Source organism: Chenopodium quinoa, unplaced genomic scaffold, assembly GCF_001683475.1.
Source record: "Chenopodium quinoa cultivar QQ74 unplaced genomic scaffold, ASM168347v1, whole genome shotgun sequence".
In the NCBI taxonomy this organism is placed as follows: Eukaryota; Viridiplantae; Streptophyta; class Magnoliopsida; order Caryophyllales; family Amaranthaceae; genus Chenopodium; species Chenopodium quinoa.
The window spans coordinates 1,520,931-1,535,591 of NW_018744991.1; the positions used below are offsets into that span (position 1 = coordinate 1,520,931).

Sequence of the window (14,661 nt, forward strand, 5' to 3'; positions counted from 1 at the left end):
ACTCCCAACCTACGGGCAATGGCACCCCGCTGGATCCAGCGAGCAGTCCCCAGGCTTCGCGAACAGCGGGCGTAGCAAACCTGATGGACCAGCCGCTAGTAGACATTGGTCTGTCCATTGGTTTTCCAGCGACCAGTGGGCGGACCTCAGGGAATGTGCGACAGCAAGGCACACAACAAGAAACGCAAAATCAGAATTCTGTACACAGGGGAGACGAGGAAGAGATAGGGGGTGTTTCCGCTCAAGAAGAGTTGGGTCGTGGGAAGAGAATTAAAACTCCTTCGACAAGGTTACGTGATTGCGTCACACACACCATTCGGAAAAGTAAAGGTTCGTCTTCATTCACAACATCGTCCACGTCAGGTACTCCCTATCCTATAACATATTTTGTGAATGATGAGCATTTTTCCGAAAAACACAAAAATTATATTGCTGCAGTAATAGAGGCACGTACGAATTACGAGATCTTTCAAAGAGGCAATGAAACATGAAGGGTGGAGAGAAGCTATGGCTTTAGAAATAAAAGGCTCTCGAAGATCAAGGGACTTGGACCTTAGAGGATCTTCCGGCAGGGAAGAAAGACTTGGAAGCAAGTGGGTTTACATTGAGAAGAGAGATGAGGCAGGAAATTCGCTAAGATTGAAAGCAAGACTGGTGATTGCCGGTGATTCTTGGCAATCACTAGGAGGAAGGAATTGACTACAATGAGACGTTCGCTTCCGTAGCAAAAATGTCAACGGTACGCACTTTTCTTGCAGTTGCCGCTATTAAAAATTGGGATGTACATCAAATGGATGTGCACAATGCTTTCTTGCATGGTGATTTAGAGGAAGAGATATACATGAAAGTTCCCTCGGGTTTTCAGAAAAATAAGTCAGACAAGGTGTGCAAGATGAAAAAATCTCTGTATGGATTGAAACAAGCTCCTTGATGTTGGTTTGAGAAATTGTCCACAACTTTAAAGAAATATGGTTTTAAACAATCACATTCTGATTATTCTTTGTTCACTCTATCGAAGGGTAGATTGCAGTTGAGCGTGTTGATTTATGTGGATGATATGATAATTGCAGGAAACCACACATTTGGATTGGATGGTTTTAAATCATACTTAAGTGAATGTTTTAAAATGAAAGACTTAGGGTCTCTGAAATATTTTTTGGGGCTCGAAGTGGCACGTAGCAAGCATGGTTTCTATGTTTGCCAACGTAAGTATGCCTTGGATATCATTGCTGAAACACGACTGTTGGGAGCAAAGCCTGCAGATTTTCTAATGGAGCAAAATCATGGATTAGCTCTGGCAGAAGGGAAAAATCTTTCTGATGGTGAAAAATATCGACGTTTGATTGGTAAATTGATATATTTGGCTGTCATAAGACCAGATTTGGCGTACTCAGTGCATATTTTGTCGCAATTTATGCGATCACCCAAAGAGGAACATTGGGAGGCGGCGTTGAGAGTAGTCCGATATTTGAAGAAATGCCCAGGCCAAGGTATTCTTTTGAGATCAGATAGTGCACTGTGGCTGGAAGGTTGGTGTGATTCAAATTGGGCGAGTTGTCCTTTGACTCGTGGATCATTGTCAGATTGGTTACGTTTGTGTTACTTGCTTTGTCCCCTGTGTCTTGGAAAACCAAGAAGCAACACACAGTTTCTCGCAGTTCTGCTGAAGCAGAGTACAGGTCGATGGCAACTTTGACATGTGAGTTAAAATGGTTGAAGCAATTGCTTAGTGATTTAGGTGTTGAACACAAGCAAGGTATGAATATGTTAATTTTGTGATAGTCAGTCGGCTTTGCATATAGCTAATAATCCAGTGTTCCATGAGAGGACACCATTTGGGATGCAATTAAAGAAGGTATAATTCGACCGTCGTATGTTTCAACGAAGGTTCAATTGGCAGACATCTTCACAAAGGCCTTAGGAAAGGCACAATATGAATTATTCCTGGACAAGATGGGCATTCGGAATTTTCATACTTCATTTTGAGGGGGGATGTTAAGATAATCATAAGAGAATATTGTTAATATCTTTAGATATCTTATGTATGTTAATATTTTATCTTATTCCTTTCCTAGTGTGTTTAGGTTATGGAATACTTTGTAAATTATATATATTGTGAAAAGATGAATGAGAAAGGTAAGCCTTTTTTTTTTTTTTTTTTTTTTTTTTTTTTTTTTTTTATTGATTTTGACATAATGGCTAATGGTCTTTTTTGTATCTGGCGGGATACTAAGTCATCCATACAAAATTAACCTTGTATCTAGATTTATATCTGTTGATAGTAAAGTCATCCATACAAAACTATTTACAATATTTTGTATTCAGACATTGACGTTTTTATTTTTCACATTATTTAATTAAAATCCTTCGAATGAGCAAGTATAACACGGTTAAATGAGCTAAAAAAACCCTGAATTGATCTAAGTGCACACTTGGTACTGTGGTTCTACGGTAGCAGAAGGATGATCTCTAATCTAGCTAGCTAGTAATCAATTTTTCCGTTAGCTTAGCAATTAGTGAATAGTACGATTAATAGTAGCATAAATAAGCTTTAATTTCCAAGTTTTGACAGAACATAAATCACATACTAGTAAATTGCATCGACATGTCCTCCTCATAACTTAACATGTAGTATTTTTGCTTGAGAAAATGAAAACCTGGTAATCCAGTTAGTGATTGGCTAGCAATTGCATCATCTCATACTTATTATGGTGTCTCCGTGTATCTAAAGATCTTTCCTACAATCAAATGGGTCGTATTCAACTAAGACATGCAAACACATGTACGTAGTTATCAATATTCAATAGAGAAGGAAAGAATTAATTAGGGTTACTTTTGCTACTTATCTCGTTTTCATTCATTCTTAACTCATCAAATTTGGGATTTTACTTATTCTTTGGATTCCTATCCTATCTCACTCACCAATTTCCTATCTTTATTCCATGCTTATATATCTTTTGTATTTTATACCCTTATGCCAGAGGATTCGATATAGATAATAAATTGGTTGCCAAACAAGGCCAAAATAAAGTTAAAAAAAACAAGTTCATATATATACTTGAATTGCACATACTTTTCATCAAGACTAGATCATAGAGAAAAGAGAACCAAACCCGTTCAAATCAATCTAACTTATAGTCATAATTTATCTAATTTTAATCAATTAATTACAGTTTTAATATTAAATTATCAACGAACAATCTTTGCAATAAAACCTTGATCGAAAACGCGTCTCCTCCGTATAACACTATTACCATTTCCAAAACTTACAAGTAAAAACGAAGGTGACTAGCATGAACACACATTATACATTAATTAATTAAATTAAACAATAGTTAAAAATTAAAATAAGTTTTAAAAAATAGCCCAAAAAATATGTTAATGAGAAGGACCCACAACTTTGATGACCGTAGTACGTACCTGTCGTCCACCCTGTGAAAAAAAACCCAAACCCCCCTTTATAAATATCCTTCTTCATTTCTCCTCTAAATTCTCAAATCCTCTCAAATATACAAAAAAAAAAAAAAAAAAAAAAAAAAAACAAAACAAAAAACTTCATCTTCAAGCTTCATTTCCGCCATTAATCCTTTCTTCAAGCTTTCTCTCCCCTCTCACTTTCTCTTTCTTCTGTAGTGTATGGCAGTACAACTATTCTCTCATGAAATATCTGACCTCTGTCTCGGGAAGCCGCCGCTGAGGCCTCTCCCTGCCTCCGCCACCGTCGCCGACGCTCTTTCACTTTTCCGGCGATCTTCCGGCGATCCTTCGCTCAGCGTTTGGTCTTCTCCGGTCGCCGGAGAAGCTTCCAAGTGCATTGGCAAGATTTCGATTGTTGATGTTTTGTGTTTTCTTTGTAAGGAAGAGAACATCTCGACTCCTTCTGTTGCTTTGATTTCTCCGGTTTCTCTTCTTCTTCCTGACGGTCCTTCTCTCGTCAAGCAATTGGACCCTACCTCTAGGTATTTTGCCTTTTAATTTTTTTTTTAATTGATTTGTGATTTTTGTTTTGAGATTTATTATGAATTGAATTTGTCGGTGATTAAATTTTATGTTTACGATGTTGGATTCATTGGATTTGATGCGTTTGATTTTTCGAAGTACTGTTATGAATTAAGAATTGTTTAATGCGTTGTACTTGTATATAACATTGATTGACTCGTGATTGTGAGTGATTTTGATATAAATTACCGCATACATAATAATTTAATATATTTCTAATAGTATTTTTTTAAATTAATACTCGTATTGATTTAGGAATGCACAACAAAATTATGATGGTCGATTAGTGATTTAATATTTGATCTAGCTACTCCGTATAACTAATTTGAAAATTGTGAATTAGTTTGATTTTACAGTGGATTTTGATATAAATTACCACATACATAATAATTTAATATATTTCTAATAGTACTCTATATATTTTTTAAATTAATACTCGTATTGATTTAGGAATGCACGACAAAATTATGATGGTCCATTAGTGATTTAATATTTGATCTAACTACTCCGTATAACTAATTTGAAAATTGTGAATTAGCTTGATTTTACAGTGATTTTGCATGTCGAGACCTATAATTTTTTTATGTGAAAACTGACAACTATTATAGATTCAAACAGTCATGAATTTAGGCAAATTTTGTTGCTAAGAGATTGATTTGTATCTGAGATTAATTGGGGGATTTGGAAGAGTGTGTCGATTATTAGATGGGATAATTGATTAGGCTTTTTATGGACGTAATTATACTACCTTTGTTTGAAAATAGGTGACACGTTACATTTTTATTTTGTAGAGTTAAAATGGGGTTATCAAAGTAGCTTTAGACCTAATTGATAGTGATTTGATGGGTTATATCACTTTTATGTGCAAGCATGCAATGGATCAAGATTAGTTCAAAATAAATGTCATTTTTAGCTTTGACAATGCATTCCCTTTAGTGCAAGTTAGATTCATGTATAAATGTTCGATTACTTTCTAATAACAATCTAAATAAGTTATTACGAAACTTATTTAGATTTACGATAGGGTGTACCTATGCTCTAGGTACACCCACTTATTATTACGTACCTTCTTATAAGTGATGTGGTCTCAAGTTCAACCTTATATACTCGTACATCTTTTAATTGGCTTTTCAAGGCTTTTTTGGGTCAAAATAATCACAATTTGAATTATTGTTGTTGTGGTTTGCTTTTTAGTGACTTTTGGGTGAAATTAGTGATAAATATTGTAATTTTGGGTGTGGTACCACAAAAAATAAAGTTCACATGATGGAACAGAAAAGAAAAAGGACATGCAATCTCAAAAAAATCAGTGACCTTATTTTATGAAAATGACTGCATCATGTTCCCTGTCAACTGTCTCCCAAGTTTCATAAAAAGTCCATAATGACAGCTGTGTTCATACCAGAAGAAGACAATTCTTTGATGTATGATTTGAAATTTTGCAACATTGTGGCTCTGAGAAACAAAATTTCATTTCATCTGTTTGTGGAAGTTTTATGCTAGCTTTAATGTGAGTTTTCCTCTTCATTTCCATCAGATAGTAACCAAATATGAGAGAAGCCATCAGGCTAGTTTATGAAAGTCTGGTGGTGCATCCTACATTGGTTCAAGTATGTCTTCTCGCATACTTCTCGTAGTACTTGAATTTCAATTACTCCATCTGTCCTGAAGTAATTGTCACTTGTACAATTTTCCAATTTCTTGAAAATTAAGGCGATATTTCATAGATTTATCACTAATCGGATCTTGGATTCCCATGACACCCGAACTTGGAATAAGGGAGGAGTATACCGTGGGAAGGGACACACTATTACAAATTGTATATTGAAAATTTTAAAATTATGATCAATTGGGACAATGTGACAATTATTTCGGATGGAGGGACCAATTATCATCATTGGAAATATTGTGCTAAATTACTTTGGGCCTTTAATTGTGAAGATAACATTCAGCAAATTTCTCCTGGATCACCATGTTTATACCTGCATGCACAGAATTTCATCCTGACATTGCTCTTGTTTATCCTTTGAACTTGCAGCATTCTCGATGCTGTAGACTGCATCCTCGAAGGAGCTCAGAGTCTCATAGTTCCAAGGAGGATCCGCAACTCTGGCAGCCCAAGACAAAAGCTCTCTCAGAAAACTTCTGTGGGGCGCACATACTGCTGGATCAGCCAAGAAGATGTAATTCGCTTCATCTTTAATTCCATCAACCACTTCTCTCCCATCCCATTTAATTCGATCCACTCTGCCAACATAATCGAGGAGAAAATCCCATCTGTACATTAAGACGATCCAGCCCTGTCCGCCCTCAGAGCAATCAACAACTCACTCTCTGGCCAAACTGCTGTGGCAGTGGTAGACGACGAGGGTAGATTGGTTGGTGAGATTTCACTGTATACTCTTGCTTGCTGTGACGAGACTGTTGCTCCTGCGGTTGCGACCCTTTCTGCTGGTGATCTGATGGCTTACATTGACTATGGTGGTGCGCCAGAAGATCTGATTCAGTTGGTGAAGGCAAGGTTGGAAGAGAAGAAATTAGATGGATTCTTGGAGCTCTTAGAAGATGATCATTCGACTTTGTCAGTTTCTTCGTGTTTAAGTTCAACGTCGTCTTCCTCATCTGATGATGAAGCTGTTGTAAAAAGCATGCGCTCCAGATCAAATTCAGCACGATTTGCTAGGGGAACTGAGCCCATTGTTTGCCATCCAGGAAGCTCTGTGATCGCAGTGATGATACAGGCTTTGTCACATCGTTTGAATCACGTATGGGTTGTCGAAGAAGATTATAGGCTGGTCGGCATTGTCACTTTTACTAGTATGTTAAAAGTTTTCCGGGATCGTGTTAATTCCTTTTCCTGATTTTCCCTTACGACTTATCAATTGTTAATCCTGTCATATTATGACAACGAGATTTATTGTATTATTATTATGATTTCATTATTATTTGTACGAATCAAGTACTATATGATATGGTGCTGTTGCTGTTGAGGAGTTAACCGATATTTTTTTGGTTGCTCATTTACGCCGTTGAGTTCTTGTTTGTATTCTATAATATTTTTGTCTGTCATTTTGGAAGTAACTCCAAATGTCGTTCTCCCTTGAGACTTCATCTTCAATATTGGAATTAATATTGAACTCTCCTTTTCTTTGTTAGGTTTCTTAATAGTACAGACCTGAATTGTCACCTTCAACATAAAAACCCATTTACGTCTACACACATCTACCCCAGAAAATTCAAGATCTTCCTTGAGCATATATCAGAATTCCAGAATATTCAATTACACCTCAGTCTTTTTCTTTCATTTATCAGATTCACCAAATCCAGTGTATTTATCATACATCCAATCGATAGGTTTGACCGTTAGATTGATACTCATCCTCTCAGTCCCTTACGGTTGATGCGGGAACGATTGTACAATATGAGTTTTTTTAATGATTCTTGGAATATTCAAATTTTTGTGAAAATTTTTGCGATTTTCTTGCCAATCTTGAAGATTCATAGAGTTTATTGAAAACCTACATTATCTTATATAATATTTATTTATTAATTGAGTATTAAGATTTTGTCTATAGATTTTTAGTTTTTCACCTTTCACTTCTTAAAAGGATTTTTCTTATTTATAGGTTTTAAGGTTTCAATTACTAGGATATTTAATTTTCATTCATGTTAGGATAAAATTAGTAGTTTGTTATAAATAAAATTAGGAGATAAATTAGGATTAGGATTCCTAGTAATCTATTGTATTAGGATTATGATTATTATTTTTCTATATTATCTTTGTTTGATCTTTACCTGTAAATATGGGTGCATATCAATTAAAATTTTGACAGAATGTTGAATAATAATAATGTATGTTTGATGAGCTTTTGCTATCATAGGTTTGGGGAGTTAAACCAAACACAAAACCGCGACTTTTGTACATCTTGTTGACTACAATTGACAAGAGACCCTCTATCCTTGCGAGAATTAGAGTACAATCCCTTAATTCCCTTTAATTCTGTGTATAGTCTTTAATTCTTGCTACAATTAGAAGATCTAATATTATTATAGCTTGTGAGCCTTGTGAGTATCTTGAGAGATCCACATCATAATGGTATTAGATTTTTCAGGTTTTGTGAGTCCTTTTGGTACTTACACGATCATGGCGTATTGGTTTTGTTCATCATGTTTCAATATTTGATAAAATTCAAGGCGATTTTTTTTTTCTAAGAAGGGAAATCGTCCAATATGAAATTTCTTGAAGATTCTTGGGATATGCAAAATTTTGTGAAATTTTTTGCAATTTTCTTGCAAATCTTGAAGATTCATGGAGCTTATTGAAAACCTAAATCTTGAAGATTCATGGAGTTAATTGAAAACCTACACTATCTTTTATTTATTATTAATTGAGTTAGTATTATATACTCCTAGATCATGTACTCGATACAAATTATGATTGAGATATTTTGCCTAAACCTTATGTTATTTTGCTTAAATCTTGTGTTATTTTGCTAAAACAGTATATTATTTACTTATTTACTTCAACAACATGTATAAAAAGACATTATGCAAGAATGAAATAACATGTACTTATTTAAAAATAACATATATATAAATTGAAATAATAAAAAGTTCATATCAAAATAACATGAATTTTATAAATTTGGAGTATAGTGAAATGATCGATGTTGAATATAAAAAAAAAAAAAAAGCATGCAAGTATATAATAACATGTACTTATTTCAAAATAACATATATATAAATTAAAATAATAAAAAGTTAACATCAAAATAACATAAATTTTATAAACCAGGAGTACCTTGTGCATGGTACTCCAAGCGTAAGATAGAAATTGCGTTATTAATTAAGCATTAGAATTTTGCCTATAGGTTTTTATTATTCACTTGAAAGAATTTTTTCCTATTTTTAGGTTTTAAGGTTTCAATTATTAGGATATTTAATTTCCAGTCATGTTCGGATAAAATTAGTAGTTTGTTATAAATAAAATTAGGAGATAAATTAGGATTAGGATCCTAGGAAGGATCATATTCAACAAAATTTATCTCTTATTATCCATGGGGAGGAGTGGATTGTGCAGTTATTTATTATTTATTTTCTTTATTCTTGTGCTAACAAATAAGAGCAACTCCAATGGCTGCTTTTAAGGACTAACTTAGAATTTTAATAATTTTCAAGCTAATAGCCAAACCATTGGAGGATAATTCAATAATTAGCTTGGCTTGGCCAAGCAAATTAGCTTGGCTAATTAAGCTAATTAGCTTAGGAATTAATTGTCTCTAATAAAATATTAATTATTAAAAAAAAGTTGAAAAAACTAAATGACAATTAGCTTAACCATTGTGGTATAAATTAGCTAGAAGTAAGAATAGCTTTGCAATCCTAGGTGGCATGGCAAGCTAATTTGACAATTAGCTTGCCATTGGAGTTGCTCTAATAGCCCCATCAAGAGATTGTTATATAAATATAAATATTTTTTTTTTTTAATTTAATTCCACTAGATGGTAATCTTCTGGATCCCAAAAACTCTAATAGTGAAAGTTATCCAAAAGTTTCACTTAAAAGTTTCTTTAGTAAACTTCTAGTCACCTAATAGTGAACAACATGTAAGCTATTGCAGTGATCTTCTGGTTACATGTGAACTTCTGGTCACTTATTACATGTTCACATACAAAATTGTTCATAAATAATGTACGATCTCTTGGATTTCTTCAAAATAAATTATTAAAATCACAATCTAAATATAGCTCAATCTCAATGTTATGTCTTGCCATTCAATTCATTTCATATATCTAACATGAGAGAGCGTCAGCACATTATTGGTTTCATATAAAGTGAAACTTCAAGTTTTCATAATGGGTATTTACTATACCCGGATGGCCTAATTGAATTACCACATCCAATCACTTCTCTGAATTTGAATTATGATTAGTTTTCCAACACTAGTGATCACTTTATTAAGCTTACTCTATGCATGGCCATGAATATATATGATGTGATATTAGAAAACCAACATGTGTTTCTTTATACAATTGGCAAGACGATACATTAATACTTGATTTAATAATAACGCATACTCTGCTAGAGTGCTTTGACTATAATCTTGATACATGCTAAGCTTGTTGGACATTTTCTACTCTTCTGGATTATACAATCATGGTACATATCAATTTTACTAAACATAATCACTTTTAGAGATCTATCACAATGTATCACTTTCTCAAATTTGCTAATGTCAATAATTGCTCCTTTCCTGTTTGAAGATTTATATCTTTGGAACTTATTTGACTACTACGCTTCAGGCGTGCTTTAGGTTCATTAAAAACTAGTGTTATCCTTCTGGGATATCAATTTTAATTAGAGTATTTACAGTTGGTAGATAGTTAATGACATTTATATATATTCATTTTCAAGATGGTGTCATTGTAATCTAGTTAATAATTATGTGGCCGCCTCTATTAAATAAATTATTGACATTTAAGCTAAAGTATGTACCAAACTGATCATCTATATATCTTATTATTCATGTATAAGGATTAAATATAATAATGAAATTAAAACTATCTCTCCCTAATCCTTGCATATGGGGGTATAGAATTAATCAAACAATGTTTAAAATCCATTTGCACCTTTTAGGCCATAAATTCTTTTGACAATGTCATGTTACTCATGTATCAAGCAACGTAAAATTATTCTTATAAAACTCTTAATTGTTTCTCTTGCCTAATTATATTAATCTTTATATTGAAAATTCTTAAAACTATGGGCATAATAAATACATTTTATAAGTAAGTTGCTCACAATGTCATGTCTAATTTCTTAAACTCATAAACATTATTTCTCAGCCAAAAACATGATATATAATCACGTTTGCAATTCTTATTTAATAAATCAGAATTAAGAAAACATCATGCAAATATATTTGTTATCCTTTCAATCATACACATTCTTAATTACTTCAGAGAGTGAGTAAATCTAGTAATTTATAAATCACCAATTCACACCCAGAGTTCGGTATCTAGAATACTGTTTAAAATCTTTTGTATATACTTCCTCATGACATTGTGTTTATAGAATCACATTAGTATTGTGAATAGTAGATTTTAAGCAACATACACTAGAAACTAATAGGAATTTTTAGCTTAGATCATACACGTATCTACATATAACTTTTGAAGAGATTTCGACTCTTTATAATTATTAAAGGAGCTTCGGGTCCATATGTATGAGTATTTCTTGTTCAACTTACTCATCATTTTTATAATTTAACTTCATGTAGATATATTATAATATATAGTCGAATTTAGTCACACATCAATCAATATTTAGCATTGAAATCGTGTAAGTATTAAAAGAACAAAATTTGGAATTCAAGTCCCAAAATGGAGAGGAGTATGCAATTATAGAGTATTAGGTTGCAAGTTACTAGTATTACACTACTTGTCTTAATCATTTCGTAGGAATCATATGTCGTATATCATGTTTCAAGTAATTTGTTAATTTATGAATACTTTTAATATTTTTTTTTTCTTTTTTTTAATGTTATTTGAACCTACTTGCACCTACACCTAGGCTACATCAACAACCATACCCACACTTTTCTCACGTAAGTTTTTTTTGGAAACGTAATTTCATTAGCTGTTGTTGATTCCAAAGATACGGATTCTTCAGTTAACGTTAATCCAAATCTGGGTCATGTAGTACTTTTATGTGGTTGGAAAACAAAGATCGATGGTGAAGAACATCTTGAATTTCTGAATTCCTACAATACCGAATGGAAAATCGATGGTGGTTTTAGTAATGTTCCTCTCTCAAATGACCATTTTCATCAGGTCTATCTTCCCGTAGTCAGCAAATGGTTTTGATTGAGTAAAAAACTTGAATTTTTTTTTTTGTTGCGAGAAAGGTAGTAGGTCAGAAAATACTTGTCTTTTATTACTAATTACTATCAGATTAACTTAATATACTACTCCTTATTTTTTTTAATGGGTGACATAGAATTTGGGACGGGTTCATTCATGTTCGGATGATTTCGGTTAAGTTTGATATGATATAGATAAGATCTAATCAGTAATTTAGATTCTTTTCGCGTTTATTTGAGCTAGTTTTATTACTGGGTTCACCAAATTCAATATATAATTAAAGTCATTTTAAAAGTAGGTCAATGTTCCATTTTTTTTTAAAATAAACTTATTATTAATTAGTAAATATAGTAGTGTATATACTTGTATAAAATAAATACAATAAAAGAAACTTGAGTATAGATGGATCAAAAGAATTATGTTTAACTAAAAGAAAAAAGGTCAATAATAGTTTGGGTTTATAATATGGTTGGTTTGAAATCATGTCTGATTAAAATTGAGTCAGGGTAAAATCAGGTCAAGTTGATATAAGTTTTGGTCAAAACAGAACGGATTGAATTAGGTATTTTTCAGGTCAATTTCGGGTCGAGTTTAGTTCAGGTCGGGTCAAACCGGTTCGGTTTGAGTTCAAGTCGAGTTACAGAGGTTTCAGGATAGGTCAAACCGATTTGGTTTGAGTTCAAGTCGGGTTAAAGAGGTTTCAGGTTGAGTTTAGATTGGGTCAAATTAGTGAAAAGTTAAGTTAATATCTAATCAAATTCGAATTTGGGTTGAGTTCAGGTCGATTACAGATCGGGTTTGGGTCTTGAATTTCTCAGGTCAAATCGAATGGTTATATTTAGAAATGGATTGTTTTTTTGAGTCAGGTTGGTTTTGACACCTCTAGGTGTAAACGATGGGGAGAATAATGTACTGACTATTGGTTATAAGGAGGGACATGAATAGGTGGTAGGTTGTAACACCCCCATATCACTCTCTACGGAAATACCAGTATAATACGTATAATTATACCGTAGAGGTAGACTTAGGCGTATTACTGCCGCGTGATTACACAAGGCTACTCAAAACTACTAAATAAAGCCAATACTTTGCAACGGAAACTCAAACTCTTTCTTTATTAATACTTAATAAAAATAGTAACCATTGTTATGAATACCTCAAAAATAGAAATAAAACCAACATTCCTAAAACTAAGTGAAGCATATCCCGCGAATCCCAAATGCTCATTTATTGACTCCACCTGAAAATAGTCAGCACTGCTTACCATTAAGGTAAACAGGGCGAACCAAAACAAATACAAAATACGAATTAGCAAAATATGCTAAGTACGATAAGTGCAAGATAATGTAAACTCAATTTACCAGCAAACACGCTTTTAAAACTAATACCGATAATTAATCCAATCATTCCAAACTCATAAATTCAAAACCAATTCTCAATATTCTCAAGACAAGTCCAATAACTCAATAATAATGATTATTAAAATTAATTACTCTTTTCAAAAACCCAATTCCTCTCCTAAGTGTGCACACACCCAAAGTTAGTATCTTTATAGGCTATCTTTGAGGGAAGATTAGGTCATACAAAGTCCATAGTCTGATCAACCAAATCAGCATAGTGGGATTAATATAATAATCATGAATGTAAAGCTTTAATAATAATTCAATAATTCCTCTCTAAATCAATAATTCAATCCTTTATGATAATTCAACTCAAAATCTTTTTTATTTAATTTAACATGCTTTCAAAATCAAACCTTTTAAATATAATAAATAATCTAATCATTCAAACATGATATTAAAAATCCATTCTCAAAAATGTTTATTAAAACATGAATTCTCAAGGTTATTTCATAATCCAAATCAATTTTATTCAATCATCATTAAAATCACACAAAACATGCTTATTCAATCCAATCAATTTCAAATGTATCTAGCTACCTAAACGTACCTTGATCCTTGCTTAGAAAACATCAAAGATAACCTCAAGCACTCTTGTCAAAAACACCCTAAAATTAAATATAATCTTATTTAATATAGGGTCATCAAATAATCACAACAATTAAAATAAAACCCCCAATTATATGCACATGAACCTTATAAGAATTCTTTTAATAAACTTGAATAATAAACTGATTTTATTTAATTTAAAACACTTATAATAATTTTTACAAAACCCTCATAATAATAATAATAATAATAATAATAATAATAATAATAATAATAATAATAATAATAATAATAATAATAATAATAATAATAATAATAATAATAATAATAATAATAATAATAATAATAATAATAGAATTAATTAGGAGAAGAAAAGAAGAAGTATAAAACCAAAGAAGAAGAGGAAGGAAGGGTTCGACAAGGAGCAACAACATGCCGGCAGGTGGCTGCTGCTGGTGGCCTGGTCGGCCGGAGGTGGTGGCTGATGGTGGCAGTGGTGGTTTGGGCGGTGGTTGGCGCAAGAAAAATAAGAGAAAAAGAGGAGAGAAACCATGAGGTTAAGAGGGAAATAAGAGAGAAATTAGAGAGTTTTTTATGTGAGTTTTAGCTTTAATTTAAGGGGTATTTATAGGCTAAAACATGCAAGAATTAAGGCAAGAAAATGTAGGAAGAAATATGGCAATTTTAGTTTAAGGAATTACTTGGAAAAGAGAGCTAAAGAGCTAAAGAATTAAGGATTTAGTTTTATGGTGATTAAGCAATTAAGATATAAGGTAAGTATGTAGTCATGAAATGTTAAATGGTAAATGGCTTTGCTTGGGGAATAATCAGGAAAGGTTTTAAGGCAAATA

The 14,661-nt window shown here is 32.6% G+C and overlaps 1 protein-coding gene and 1 pseudogene across 1 annotated transcript; both read left to right on the top strand.

Moving 5' to 3' along the window:
* Positions 1 to 1,126: 1,126 nt before the first annotated feature.
* On the top strand, positions 1,127 to 1,696 carry LOC110706764 (uncharacterized mitochondrial protein AtMg00240-like). Its single transcript, XM_021884716.1, has one exon. The coding sequence runs from the start codon at positions 1,127 to 1,129 to the stop codon at positions 1,694 to 1,696; it is 570 nt and encodes a 189-aa protein (XP_021740408.1).
* Positions 1,697 to 3,236: 1,540 nt separating this feature from the next.
* LOC110706888 lies at positions 3,237 to 7,023 on the top strand (annotated as a pseudogene).
* The last annotated feature ends 7,638 nt before the right edge of the window (positions 7,024 to 14,661 follow it).